This window comes from Centroberyx gerrardi, chromosome 3 (assembly GCF_048128805.1).
Source record: "Centroberyx gerrardi isolate f3 chromosome 3, fCenGer3.hap1.cur.20231027, whole genome shotgun sequence".
Lineage (NCBI taxonomy): Eukaryota > Metazoa > Chordata > Actinopteri > Beryciformes > Berycidae > Centroberyx > Centroberyx gerrardi.
This window is the reverse complement of record NC_135999.1, coordinates 18,150,731-18,165,847: the sequence shown is the minus strand read 5'-3', so window position 1 is coordinate 18,165,847 and position 15,117 is coordinate 18,150,731. Positions and strand designations below refer to the sequence as shown.

Below are 15,117 nucleotides of genomic sequence, written 5' to 3'. Positions count from 1 at the left end.
GATTTAACCCCTTGTACCCTGACTTAACCTAACTTTCCCATTAAATTTCCCGTTATGTAGCTTAAAACTTAGAAGAAAAAAAAATTCAACAATGTCACATCCATATTCTTTATCTGATCATTTATCATTTTATACATGTTTCCCTGTAATTCAGCATGACATATTTGGTGTCTTTGGCAAACTTGTTATCTTGACTAGAATATAAATTAAGTTCTGTGGGTTTGAACAAAGCTTGGTCGTGCAACCTGCGTTTGTAATGATGGACCCAGTGGCGGGGCAGCAGGGAAAAAAACACATTTGTTCATAGGTTCAGCGGAGTGAGCTACAGCAACCCATATCTTCCTGACTTTTTTATGATTATTGCTAATAAAAATTTGTGATTTTAGGGTAGATTTTCTCTATGCAGTTTGCAGAACTTTAGAACTTTAGGTGTTTTGCGCTCCACTGTGGAGTTCTGGTATTTTCTATGATTCTAGTAGGCCTATTTGTCCCTCCTCCAAGTTGGTATGCATGCACACGTGCATGCACACACACACACACACACACACACACACACACACACACACACACACAGTATCCACAATTTTAAAGGACCGCATTGGAAGTAAGCCAGGTGAGCCTTAAGGCTTTATTGTGTCATCCTTGACTTGACATGATATTCTTGACATGACATGATATTCTGTGTTTTATATAGAGGAGAGCAGGGCATGTTGTCACACTTTTTACTCAGTGGTGTATTTCTCAGTAGTCCCTTACTGAGATACAATATATATTTTTCTAGGTAGATTAAGGTCTTCTCTAAAAAAAAAATGCCATTTTTACATTTTGAATAATTTACTGGAAGAAAAAGTTATTACTGATGAAATACCTCTTGACAACTTGTGACAACTTATCCCATGTCAGGGCATGTTGTCACATAGACAAGTGTGCTGTGTTTGTGCACACAATTCCATTTCCTCTGAAGTATATATACTATAGTTACATGAAAAACATACTCGTGTATACTCATACTTGTATTGAAAACAACATACTTCATCTCAGAAATCGTCACCCACCTCACACCAGGTAAAATAACCCATACCTCACCTGTCCTGGGATGCCCTGACAAACATAGGCCTACATTCTTATACAATTTCTAACAGTATGATATATTAATGTACATGTAGTATATACACATTTAATTTGATGTTTTCTTATGTAAAATGGCATCTTAGTCACTTAAAGAAAACAGTAATAGTAGTAATCTGCCTCTGTGACTGTATGTGAGTCTGGTCCAGCAGTGAGGCCACTTGCTACACAAGCCAGAGGTTTGTGGGTGCAAGTACCAAAATCGTATTTATTCAGAAAATAATTAATTTAAAGATATTTCTAATCATAAAAAGGATTTGGATAGTTATGACAACATGCTCCGAAATCAATGTGACAACATGCCCCACCCAGGCTTTCCTGACAAAGGTCCCTTCCCTGAGCACACAGCTTCAGTAAACCACCAAATTTATTATTAGGCTAATAGCTGACCCTTGTTTTTATGTGTCACAATGGATAATTATTTTGATTCCTTTATAAGAAAAAAATGACATGAAAAACACTAAGATTTTCATTATTTACTTTCAGGTATACAAATTGCTTGATTGAGTGTTTGAGTTGAGTGTTTTGACTTTGACTGTTGTATTCAACATAGGTATCCTCTTATTAAGAAAGTAAACATTTTTGTAATTGGACTTTTGGCTCTAAAAAATGTTGTTTCACCAATGAAGCCACTGAGACAACCTACCCACGTGACAACTTACCCCACTCTCCCCTACTGTTCACTGCTTTTAAATGGAATTGTTTAACAAACTCAATCAATCGAGTTAGTGTACAGTTTGATGGGAGCATTTTATGCGAGAAGTAATGATTTGGCTGTCTCATGAGGAACATTTGCGCTAAATTTGTAAAATATTGCAAATTTTGCAGAGATTGGATGAATTTGCATTAATTGTTGCGATCACAAATTGCTGGAGGGACTGAACTTTTCACATCAAGACCCCCCAAGTAGATCAGCCAACACACTGGACCACGGATCACCATTTGATAAGGCTATATCCAAAGGGATCCCACATCCCAGAAGGATTTTAGTGGTTGGTTATGATTTAGTAGGCTACAGAACTATATAATTGTCTAGGTATGGTATTAGCCTATAGTGGTGAGAGTTGTTCTTATATAATCTGTAATTATGACAACATCGAATCAGTGAAATAATGGTGATATTAAACTATTCCTCATTTTGCCGGGTTCCCCTCTGGAATATCCTACATTCAAGGACCCCTGGAGTCTCTGTGTGATAGAACCCCAAACAACTTACAGATTATTGAAATAGGAGCTTTAATAAAAATTTGTGGAGAAATTTCTTAAAAGAAAACAGTACCAACCAACATATAAAACACAACACAAAAGTAGAAAAATATGTTCATATACATTCAGGCTAGAAGACATATACTATATTCTAAGGACAAGATTATTACATTCACAAAATACTGCAAACAGTTCTTCACATAAAAATACATTTTGCAATGCTTGAATAAAAATATTGATGGTCAAAGAAAAAGTGCAATAAAATTAACGATCCATAAATGCAGGGTTTTACAACTGCCATTACCCCCGCACAGTGGAGTTCTTATTTAGGCCATTATAATATAGTCACTTATATTTTGGTGAGCCACAGGCTACTCGCTGCTCGCTATAAACAAGAATCCTTTGTAGCATGATAACAAATTGGATTTTTATTCCATAAACAGATTCTGATTGCAGCGAGCTGTAGGCCTATCGGCTATTGTGACGTCACATTCCAGACAGCCATGCCTTTCAGCCATCATGTTGGGTCAGATTTATTCTGTTGGCTGAAAACTCCAATTCACAAAAATTCACAGATAAATTAAGCCGGTCAAACAAAGAGTAACGGCTTGTCAATGGTAAACCAAGATAGCTTCTTAAAGTAAGAGCCATAAGTGACAGCAAATCACTTATTTTGTTCAACAAAGAACCAACAGAAATAAAGTCCTTGCAGTAGCGATACATGGGATTTGCTTGACCAAGAAGGGAATCCCATAAGCACTTAAAAAGCAATTTGCATCATCAGCTTTACACATGATCTCCTTCTTGTCTTCCGAGCTGTCCTTCCCTCCAAACATAGCCTACTGTGAAACACTGTAGGTTTCTCTCCAAAGAAAACCTATAAACCAACAGCACGCCAATCCTGATTTTTACATAAAAATATAGTAACATACAGTAATATAAAATACAGCGTAAACTGTTTTGTAACCTTCAAAACATAGAGCATCGCTCATAATACATTTTCTTAAAGCCTACATAATAAATTGGAAATAAATAGCCTATAGAATCAATTTAACAAATCTAAAGGGAATACAGCTTTTATCATGATTATGATATGTTCTGGATGGATTGATAAGCTAATAAAGTACCTCGACTTTCACTTCTATTAACCCTGGATACACATTTGAGCTACCCATTGAATGATTAGTTCACCACAAAATGAAAATTCAGTCAATATATATCAAATGTATCAGATAATGAGGTAAATGTTGGATTTTTGGACCCACAATGCAATTGTTTGTCTCCAAAATACTTAGATTATGTTGCAGAAGCGTTTTGGAGGATTTGATGGACATGTAATGTTTTTTGGAGTTGTAAACTTCCATAGGACATGGGAAAAGACTGAGATGGAACTACAGGGGCCAACTAGCTGGGTGTTTGATGGTCCAATGAACTTCAATGGAGTTACAACTGACCTGGGGTTGAATTTCCATTTTGGCGTGAACTATTTGTTTAAAATCAAAGCTGGATTAAAAAAGGTGGGAAGGTCTGTCTTGTGGGTAGAGGTAGAAATAGAGCTCTTCATATTTGGGATTCTCCTGTGTGGTGTCCACTCCGAGAGCCCTAAATGAATACACACACACACACACACACACACCACAAATTCAGAGAAAGAGTAAGCCAGTGTGTGCATGAATGAGAATACGTATGTGTGTGTGTGCGTGTGTGTGTGAGAGAGAGAGAGAGAGAGAGAGAGAGAGAGAGAGAGAGAGAGAGAGAGAGAGAGAGAGAGAGAGAGAGATTATTTATTGCACTGGATGCTTACTTGTGATCGACTACTAGAGGGATTGGTGCTGCTGAACTCGGAGTACTTCCTCTTCGGTTGTGCACAGATACAGGAGAGGAAATTGGCGTACTCATCTCTCACCTGTAGAGGGCAGCAGAACATCATGAAAAATACATTGCCAACAATCTCACATCTTTCTGTTTTGTTCTGTCATCCACACACACACTAACACACACACACACGGCTGCCCTACCTGCTTAGACAGTAGGCAGTGCATGACGAAGACCAGCGCTCCCTGCAGGCTGTTGAGGATAGTGAAGATATATGCTGCTGGCGCTGTACCTTCTTGAAACACGAAGGCCCCAGACACCCACATTAGGCCCAGCACACACATCTGGGCTATAGCTGTCACTGTGAATGCTCTGCAGAGAGGAAAAGGAAGGGGGGGAGGGATGGGAGGAAGGGGAACAGAAAGAGAAAGAACGGTCATGTGAGTGAACACATGTACAAACTAAGCTACCGCAGTTGCTGACAGACCTCTGGAGAGTGGAAAGGAAGAGGAAAAGAGATGGATGCTAAAGCAAGCTGAAGAAAATGAGAACAGTTTCAGAACAGAAACGGGGCTCAGTTTCTCATTAGGCTCTTAGTAAGTTCGTCGTCGAGTGATAGGCAGTGGATGAAGATGAAAAGTGAGATGTGTTTTACAGCTGGATGCGTGACGACAGCATTGTCTATGAATGCACTGGGTGGAGACAGTTGTTGGGGAGAAATGAAAAATGAGCAGAGATAATGATTATAGGGGAAAAAGAGGAGCCAAACCCCTCAGTAGCACTCTATTAGAGAGCAGGGTTGGTACTGCGGAAACATTCTGCACATTTTTTCCTCCCCAACCCTCTCACATTCTTTCCATCCATCCATTTCTCATGGTCCAGTGGGACAACTACCAAAGCTGCCCCCTTTCCCCACATAGGTTTTGATTCAACGTTTGCCTGTGTAGCAGTATAGAATAGGTATAGCATACAGTACATATCATGGGTGAGAAAAACAAAGATACACTACCAGTCAAAAGTTTGGACACACCTTTGAATGTATTATGTTTTTCATTATCTTAAAGCCATTTTGATCTAAAGGCTTATGCTTAAATGCTTGAAATCTGTTTCTTAGACAAATATAAATAGTGAAGTTGATGCCTATGTATGAATTTCTTTCCAAAGCCTTTGCCTTTCCATCAAGGCAAAGGGCGGCTACTTTAAAGAATCTAAAATATAAGATAGTTTAACACTTTTTTGGTCACTGCGCAATTCCATTTGTGTTATTTCATAGTTTTGATGTCTTTACTATTATGCTAAAATGTGGAAAATAGTAAACATTTGGTGTGTCCAAACTTTTGACTGGTAGTGTATCTATACTAGACATAAAGAAACACACTGGCATAGATACACACAGAGAGAGGCAAGCTATAATACGCATACAACACATACACAAACAAACACACAGACTGACTTAATTTTGTTCAGTTTGGAAAGGTCTGGGTTGAGGCTGGAGAACTTCTGGGCGAGCTTCCACACAGTGATGATGAAGAAGAAGACGTTGAAGATGATGATGAGACACACGGGGCCAAAGAAACTCCAGATGAGGCCGTGTTCCAGGGACAGCCAGCAGCTAGGAGGGAGGGAACACAATGTTGATGTTAGGGTTCTCCTTACGTCACTGAACTAGATAACAGAGGGTCAGTGTTGTTGCATTGACATTATTGCCATCATACAAAGTTTGTACGCATACACAGACACACTTACATACACACACATCCGCCGCTCCTCTCCCTCTCACACACATACATCATTTCTTTTTCACACTTCACACACTTTTCCTCCCTTTCGGTTCGCACACTCACTATTCGTCAGTGCCGTATCCATTTGGTCTACTAATGGCAGATATAGCTACTATAACCAAGGGTGTTCCATAGCCAACAGCGAATAGGTAGAGGGGCCGGATGGTGGCATTGAACACCAGGACCACCATACGATACAGCTGCACCCCTTCTAACAGCATCCAGCTAAACACTCCCAAGAACAAGAAATGGAGGCATCCTGCGACAACCCTGCAGCCGCCCTGTAATGTAATATGAAGATATGAAGAAAAACAGAATCAGGCAGGGAGAAGTAAAAGCAGTGGAATGAGTTGTTGTGGTTCACTTTATTTCCTATGGCTGCTGCCCCAAGCCTATACACATACTATATATCCCTGGACATACACACCTCAGGTTTAGTTCGTGAAATGGCAGTGAGGAAAAGGAGGTCAGCCACAAAGAGGCAGATGCAGAGGTGCAGGTGGATGGTGGTGCGCGTCCCTTGTATGGAGCGGCAGAACTTGAAGGTCAGGATGCACAGTACCAGACACAGCAGGGAGACGATCAGGCCTATCTTGGTCACCAACAGGAGCCCAAAGGTGTGCTGGAGGGAAAGATATACCATGTCAAGTAGTGTGTAATTAAAATGGCAAGGTAACTATTTACGCCATGATGTCTGTATGTGTGTGTGTGTGTATGTGTGTGTGTGTGTGTGTGTGTGTGTGTGTGTGTGTGTGTGCGTGTGTGTGTGTGTGTGTGCGTGTGTGTGTGTGTGTGCGTGTGTGTGTGTGTGTGTGTGTGTTCACATTGACACATTTAAAAGTGAGGGACAGAGGGAAAGAGAGAAATCTCTTCTTTTTTTTTTTTTTTTTTAATTTTCCAACATACACTGAAAGAGAGAAATCTCTTTTTTTTGTTTTTATTTTATTTTCCAACATACACTTCACTGAAATATCCATCCGAGCAAGATGTTTAATCTGGTATTGAGTCTTCAAATCTTATTTTACTTAAAACAAGTAATTAAAAAGAAATAAGATTCTAAGACTGAATTTGAGACTAAATTACATTTGATATGGACATTTTTTGCAGTGTAGCCAACCAAGTTCAATTGTGTGTGTGTGTGCCTGTGCATGTTCCTCACCTTGATGGGGTAGAGAGCCATGAGCACAGCGAAGCTGCTCAGGTGTTCACAGCCACACACAGTGTGTGTGGCGTTGGAGGAGCGGTTATAGCAACCATCTGTGGACCACGCCCCCCCTTCATCCTGCCCATCAGGGCCCGCCTGCCAGTATGCACAGATGTAGCTCACCGGAGAACGCTCCTCCCTCTTAATACACAAAAACAAACAATATAGCAAAGGCAGGCTTTATGTTTCAAATTGGTCTGCCTGCCTATTTTTCTTCTTCCTATTCCAGTGACCCATGATCTTGCAGTTAGGCTAATGTTAGAAATCTTGTCTGCAATTTGCAATGCCCTCTGGCCTGACTGGTCTGCAGATAATGCTATTTACTTTTGACTGAACTGATCAAAATAAATAATATGCATTAGCAGTAGCAATACGGCTATATTGAAAAGACTGTGGGAGCAGGTCTCCACAGATAGGACTACCTGTAGATGCCTGAAGGTGAGGTTGACATGGTGGTTCAGGTGCCGTGTGGATGGGTTGGAGACCACAGCGGACACCACTTTGGAGTTAACCTGGAAGGTGGGATCTACACCATCTTTTTGGTATCCTGTGAGCTGCTCAAAGGCCCTGTTAACAGATTTCTCCAGGTTCTTGTAGCTCACTAACGCAGCAAGGGCAAAACCTGCAAAACAGATTAAAAAATGAGGTGTTTATTGATAAGAATTGTCATTGAACTGTCAGAAGAGAAGAGAAGAGAAGAGAAGAGAAGAGAAGAGAAGAAAAGAGAAGAGAAGAGAAGAGAGCAGTTTACCAGGGTATGTTCCATTCCCAGTTGCCGTTGTCCAGTCAGTCTCCAGGCTTGCATTCTCATTGGTCAGATGGATTGGTCCAGTGGGTGGAGTCGTCCCCCTCCGTACAGCAAGCTCCACCTCTACTCAAACAAATTACTCATTTCAAATGGCCTTCAGGTTATATTAGTTCTGAAAAGTTTGTCTACTTCCATTCATTAAACTCTGCATGTATCATCTTTCAGGGAAAATGCCATGATAGGTTTTTATGCTATTCTGTTCCTGCTCGACTTGTTTTTCAAATGTCCAAGGTATGTTGAGTTTATGGCTACTGTTACCTGTCTCACTTGTCTCCATTCTGGTGCTGCTGTGTTTGAGCTGGGGACCGATGAGCCTCATGGCATCTTCCACCACACCAAGTAACCCACTCACATCATCACTGCTATTGAGGCGACCAGGGGACAGGAGGTCTTCAGTCGCCGTAAACAGTTTCTACCCAAATTGCAGGATACAGAAGGGGGAATTGAGAGTATTGTGTGTGTGTGTATGTGTGTGTGTGTGTGTGTGTGTGTGTGTGTGTGTGTGTGTGTGTGTGTGTGTGTACGCGCATGCGCCGTGTGTGTGCTTTATACACATGTTTCCTACCTCAAGTAGCACCTCCCCATTGGCCTTCCCTTCACCAGCTGAGTCAGGGTTAGACAGAGCCAAACAGCTGGTCCTCATCAGGGACAAGATATCTGCCAGGCCTGCAAGAGACTGAGAGAGAGAGAGAGAGAGAGAGAGAGAGAGAGAGAGAGAGAGAGAGAGAGAGAGAGAGAGAGAGAGTGTGAATAATGCAACTATTCACTTTGCAGTGATACACTAAACCCTAGGGCAGCAGGGTGTCATAGTGAGTAAGGAGGCGTCCCTTCAGTATAAGGACCTGGGTTCAAGGCACCGTATCAACAAGCAACTGCTCTACTGACGTGTGCTTGAGCAAGACTCTGGGTCCCTACCAGCTGCAGGGTGCTACTCTATAGCTGACCCTGACCTCTGACCTCTCTGAAGAGGGACAGGTGAAAAGAGAATTTCCCTATGGGGATCAATACATGTTATTTATTGATGATTATTGTAGTACTTCTGTTAAGCTAATAATTCTGTTTTTAAACATGCAACTCACCTGTGCAGACTCACTGTTTGCTTTGAAGCGATCGCAGCTCAGCTCTAGATGGAAGAGAAAACATATCAGGTCTACACAGCCCCTCTTCACACATAACAGTTTCACACTTCAGAGTGTTGCTTACAGTAACTCGGCATAGCACAGCAACAACACAAAATAGAAACTCTTGAGAGACTTGTTATGAGACGAGTTATGGTAATGATTATGCACAATGCTTCATCAGACGCATGCATCGAAATAAAAAGCAGCAGAAAGGCACAGTAACCATCACCAGCAGAGACTAAGCATGTGTGGGGAATCATTTTCCTGCCACAGCGTGTGTGTTTGTGCGCACGCGTATGTGTGTGCGTGTGTGTGTGCGTGCGTGTGTGTAGGTAAGTTAATGTGTGTATACCCCACTGCAGCTATCACAACATCTGTGAGGAAGCTAATGCAAAGAACTGGTGATGAGAAGTGGTTTAACTGATCACCACAATAAAAACAAGCCGCTACACATGATGAGAAGCATCTATTTTTGTACTGTTCCTAGATCTGATATCAGTCTTATTTATAACAAAATACAATGGTGAATATTATATATACAATATTTACAATAATCAGAAGATATTGGACTAAACACTCAAAAATACACATTCATTCCTAGCTTTGTTTCCTCCTCTCTACCCATCAATATAGACTGAAAGGACTGAAAGAAGGAATCTTGGATGCTTTACTACAGCGAGATTTAACTTGGAGATGAGGGAAGATAAAGTAAGCAAAGTGCAACACAAGGAAACTGGAATAGAGCCAATCCTCACATGCACATAATAGGAGGAAATGAAAGCCTTGAATTGAGCCTCTAATAGGAAATAACAAAAGGCAATACATGGGGACAGTGTATTATATATAGAACTCACCTGAGCATTTAGTCCTTTCGTTGTCATAAGTAGTGAATCCGGATGGACACTCGCACAAGTAGCTCCCATCAAGGTTTTCACAAGTCCCGTTCATTCCACAAATGTTTTCTTTTTGTGTTTTATCTTCCTTGCATTCGTCTATGTCTGGGTATAGAGGGAGAGGTAGAGACAGCCCCATAATTAATGACTGACGTTCCTCTAGCAGCTGTTCTGAAACTTACTCTAGTCTACTGTACACTCTGAGGAAAGCAGAGCAGGGAATGATGGATTGAAACTTCTAATGATGACTGAAACTTTGGCCTTCGAACCACTCCAAGAAAAATGGTTGATCTACGTACTTTTCTGTGATGTCCAAATTATTTGTCTACTGCGTTATTTGCTGACGATAGCTTTAAAGATTAATAGTGCACCAGTGAGCTAACAGAGGTAGCACAGCCTCACCTGTGCAAACAGCACGGCTACCGCTGAGGTTTGTATACCCAGCCAGGCAGGTGCAGCTGTAGTTCCCAATCAGGTTGGTACAGTTGGCATTGGCGCCACAGATGTCGCTGGTCTTGTTGTTGTTCATGCACTCGTTGATGTCTGACAGAGGAATAAGGGGAGACAGTAGCAAGAGGTTGCACAAGAGAGAGAGACATCATCAGTCATGTGTATGTTACCCACACAGACACACCACAAACACACAGGCAGGCAGACAGACAGACAGACAGACAGACAGACAGACAGACAGACAGACACACACACACACACACACACACACACACACACACACACACAAATGTTTTATTTTTGTGTTTTGTCTTCCTTGCATTCATCTATGTCTGGGTATAGAGAGGGAGGTAGAGACAGCCCCATAATTAATGACTGACATTCCTCTAGCAGCTGTTCTGAAACTTACTCTAGTCTACTGTACACTCTGAGGAAAGCAGAGCGGGAAATGATGGATTGAAATTTCTAATGATGACTGAAACTTTGGCCTTCGAACCACTCCAAGAAAAATGATTGATCTACGTACTTTTCTGTGATGTCCAAATTATTTGTCTACTGCATTATTTGCTGACGATAGCTTTAAAGACCCCATGAAATGAGCTCCCATTACTTTTGCTTCCTGGAAAACAAAGTATCTTTCATGGTGACCTCATGCTGCACTAGTAGTATAATATAATAAGTATAATATAACAATCAGATCTTTGAACAATCCCGCCCCTCTGCACCCCTCCCATCAAATAAAATTGTGGACTCATATTCCATTGGTTTAGACTTTTGAATGATCCCTCACTGCATTATGTCCCGCCCCAACATCCTGTTTCAACAGGAAATGCATCAAATCAAGGAAGTAAAGATGCCATTTCATGGGGTCTTTACAAATTAATAGTGCACCAGTGAGCTGCAAACAGAGGTAGCACAGCCTCACCTGTGCAGTCGGCATGGCTACCGCTGGGGTTTCTATACCCAGCCAGGCAGGTGCAGCTGTAGTCCCCAATCAGGTTGGTACAGTAGGCCTTGGCGCCACAGATGTCGCTGTTCTTGTTGTTGTTCATGCACTCGTTGATGTCTGACAGAGGAATAAGGGAAGACAGTAGCAAGAGGTTGCACAAGAGAGAGAGACATCATCAGTCATGTGTATGTTACCCACACAGATACACCACAAACACACAGGCAGACAGGCAGACAGACACACACACACACACACACAGGGTCACCTTGGCATTGTCCATTTATGGCAGTGAAGTTCTCTGGCCCTCTACTGTTGCTGAACCCATCACGGCACTGACAGTAGAAGCTCCCCAGTGTGTTGATACAGCGTGTGTTATTCCCACATCGGATTTGATGTTCTTCACACTCATCTTCATCTGTAGATTTACATACAAATACAGTAAGCAACAAGAATACAAATATTGTGATATATCCCATAGATCAAATTCATCATCACTAGATTTAAAAGTTACACATTACATTTACTCTGACAGTCTCTGAGAGTTCTAGTGAGTAAATTCTCATTTACTCACTGTGTAAGTTACTGGATAAGAGCATCGTACGTAATGTCGTTAAAGGTTACTATTCCCTCGAAACTCCAGTCAGCAGAAGGAACTCAATAGGAACATCATTTCTTTTGAATGTTTGAGTGTCTCGTCATGTGTATAAGCCACAACCGAGCATTAGTGTAGGCTACAGAAGAAAGGTGGTGGTAAGGGATAAGGTGATCAGGGATAGTTAAGATAAGAGGTCATAGCAGATAATTACCATGACAACCACCATCACCACGATCATCAGCGGTGTAGCCCGGACCACATGTGGAGACACTTCTCCTCAGCATACACAGTAAGCCTGTGGGGAGAGATAAGCAATGTTACATTCTGTTTTTCAAACTCCGTGCCAAGCAACCACAGTACAGCGTCCAGAAACCACATCCAGTGGCGCTGTGAGAAACTCTGAACCGCCTGACAAGATGTGACACCAGACACTCACACGCATACGCACACACGCACATCCCAACCGGACCCATCTAAACTGGCACACTATCTCCCTGCCAGAGTTCCCCTGAAAGTACTCCCCATTTTTCCCCAACACTAGCAGTGCCTCGCAGTCCAATGAATGGGTGAGCAGGGTAACTGTTTGGTGTCCCGATGACTCATGCTCTGTTCCCGTCCCTCCGCCACACTGAACCCTCTGTGTTCTCTGATGAGGCTGCAGCTCCCGCAGTCATTCCACTTTGGGAAAACCAGACATAACATAAATTGCCCTGGTAATGCTTTATCAGGAATTCATCTGTGTGTGTGTCTGTGTGTGCGTGAGATAGGATAAGTGACAGTGTGTGGGTGTGTGTGAGAGACAGTGTGACTGAGGCTAACTTCATAATTGAATGACTGTGAACAGTAACAAGGCCTCAAATACACAAAGAATGACTTTATGTACAACTCGCAGCCGACTTTCATTCACCAGTAAGCACACTCCTCCTCTCTGTATGTCTGTTCTGTCTGTCTCTTCTGTTTCCCATATCTTTATATATGCTATATGTTGCGTATTTGTCTGTCTCTCTATCTGTTGTATATAGCCATTCTGTTTCAGCCTAATTCAAAGTGGAAGTTATCAACCTAACACGTACTTAAGTGTCTACATTATGTACTGTATATGTATGTGTGTGTGTGTGCGTGAGTGTGTGCGTGTGTGTGTGTGTGCTTTGCGTATCTATTAGTGTGTCCACATATCTGTTTCTTCACATATGCGTAGATGAGGCTTTTTGTGTGTGAGGGAGTGTGCGTATGTGAGTGACTGTAATTTCCTGAGAAGGAAGGTCTTGCATCAGGATATGAAACATTAAGATATTTTTGCAATAGCAGCAACAGAAGTTATTACTTTTCGCTGCTATCGGAACTGGAAAGAAAGGGTTTGGCAAATATGGAACAAATATATGATACATATGTGACAAATATGCCCTCCATAGATTTACTACAGGGGTGAGCATCTAAAAATTGGCTTCCATAGATTCATAAGCCACCAATAAAATCATCCTACCAAGGTACACTACCAGTCAAAAGTTTGGACACACGCATTTTTCTTTATTTTTACTATATTTCACATTTTAGAATAATAGTAAAGACATCAAAAAGTAGCCACCCTTTGCCTTGATGAAAAGGCAAAGGCTTTGGAAAGAAATTCATACATAGGCATCAACTTTACTATTTATATTTGTCAAACAACACATTTCAAGCATTTAAGAATAAGCTTTTAGATCAAAATGGCTTTAAGATAATGAAAAGCATAGTACATTCAAACAGGTGTGTCCAAACTTTTGACTGTATCTTTGTTTTTCTCGCCTTTGTAATGTGTACTGTAATGTTGCCCACCTATTTTATACTTACACACAGACAGTACATTCATTCAGTAGTGTGTGTGTAGTTTGTACAGATTCTTCCTGTGGTGAGCCTCTCTCAGTCTCATACTCATGAGTCTTATTATGTCAGCCTGAGAGACCGCTGCAACGTGCCGAGCTCATTCAACCTATTAGTCTGTCAGTCTGAGGAGCTGCTTTGACTGGCCGGTTCAAGTCTACGGCACCATTCTGGAAAGAGACGTTACTGCTATACCACCCGCTCTGAACTTACTCCACACATCACAGCACCAACTGCAGCTGGAGGACTGTGTTCACCTTGTGGTCCTGGTCAACAGTACAGGTGTCATTCATGCTAGTAAGAACTTGTCAGCATGATAGACAGCCATACCAGAGATCAAGCTATTTCAAAAAGTGCCCCTTATTAATTAGGGGATATAGGATATAAGTGGTGTAATATGTTCTTAGATGTGTGCCACCAAAAACCACAATGGCCAAACTCTCTGTGTATCTGTGACTCTGGTTGAAACAAAATGTGGAAGTACATCAACCAAATGTTACATTCTCATTATCAGAATTGCCAAATTTTCCTCTATTTCTTCTTCTATTTCTTCTTTCTCGAAAAAGTTCTCCATTCTCAGCCCTCACACACAATACACACACACACACACGCACATACACACACACACACACACACACACACACACACTGTGCTCTCATGGACTTACCCAGAATAAGCAACGCCTTTCTACACCCCATGTCAAAGGCAGACAGATTATCCTCACACGACTCAAAACTGTATCAGAACTATAGTTGTAAGTCTGGTACTTGTCTCCCCGAAGTAATATTTTGTAGAATCCTCAGTCAGAATTACAGTCCAAGGTCCATAAAATCCACAGACACGATGAAAAAGTAGGGAAATGAAACACACGAAAAAGATAAATCCTTTCTCTAGAGGATAAATCCTGTGTGTGACCGGCAAAATAACAGTGAGCCTTCTCTGCTTTAGCACTGTTTTGTCCCCCGCTCAGATTCAGTCTCTCAGGCTGAGCCCGCCTCACTCTTTCTCCTTGATTCTCCGCCCCCTCTCGCTCTCTTTCTCTCTCTCTCTCTCTCTCTCTTTCTTCCCCTCGCTCTCTCTCCCTCCCACCCTTTCTTTCTCTCTATTTTTTCTCTCTTTCAATTTCTTTCTCTTTTCTCCCCCCCTTCATTTGTCTGTGTGGCCTTGTCCTTCACCCATGGCAGTCTTTCTTGTGCTTTTCTTTCACTCCATGTCTTTCCATGCAAGCACAATTCTAACACTGGTCCTGTATCACATTCCCTGCTCAATCACCCTCTTTCTCTTCCCTCTCTGCTCTACTGGGCTCG

General features: G+C 41.7%; 1 protein-coding gene across 2 annotated transcripts; it reads right to left on the bottom strand.

The window, feature by feature from the left end:
- Nucleotides 1-2,363: 2,363 nt before the first annotated feature.
- On the bottom strand, nt 2,364-14,690 carry adgre5b.1 (adhesion G protein-coupled receptor E5b, duplicate 1). 2 transcript variants are annotated; one of them, XM_071927700.2, is made up of 17 exons: nt 14,478-14,690; nt 12,162-12,245; nt 11,621-11,770; nt 11,332-11,472; nt 9,918-10,061; nt 9,022-9,065; nt 8,508-8,618; nt 8,201-8,354; nt 7,886-8,005; nt 7,557-7,756; nt 7,090-7,275; nt 6,358-6,552; nt 5,994-6,211; nt 5,603-5,761; nt 4,353-4,521; nt 4,139-4,240; nt 2,364-3,936 (listed from the first exon to the last, which is right to left on the bottom strand). In XM_071927700.2, the coding sequence occupies exons 1-17, from the start codon at nt 14,506-14,508 to the stop codon at nt 3,895-3,897; spliced, it is 2,250 nt and encodes a 749-aa protein (XP_071783801.2). In that variant the 5' UTR covers nt 14,509-14,690; the 3' UTR covers nt 2,364-3,894. The 2 variants fall into 2 exon arrangements, with proteins under 2 accessions (XP_071783801.2, XP_078138879.1); XM_078282753.1 differs by lacking the exons at nt 11,332-11,472; nt 11,621-11,770; nt 12,162-12,245; nt 14,478-14,690 and adding an exon at nt 10,359-10,495.
- Between the last annotated feature and the right edge of the window lie 427 nt (nt 14,691-15,117).

Excerpts from the sequence above, each read along its gene's own strand:
- adgre5b.1 (XM_071927700.2), bottom strand. The coding sequence starts at position 14,508 with ATGGGGTGTAGAAAGGCGTTGCTTATTCTGG. Across the intron at positions 8,619-9,021 it reads CAAACAGTGAGTCTGCACAG|TCTCTTGCAGGCCTGGCAGA; the intron begins GTGAGTTGCATG and ends TCTCTCTCTCAG. Across the intron at positions 5,762-5,993 it reads GGATACGGCACTGACGAATA|CTGCTGGCTGTCCCTGGAAC; the intron begins GTGAGTGTGCGA and ends CCTCCCTCCTAG.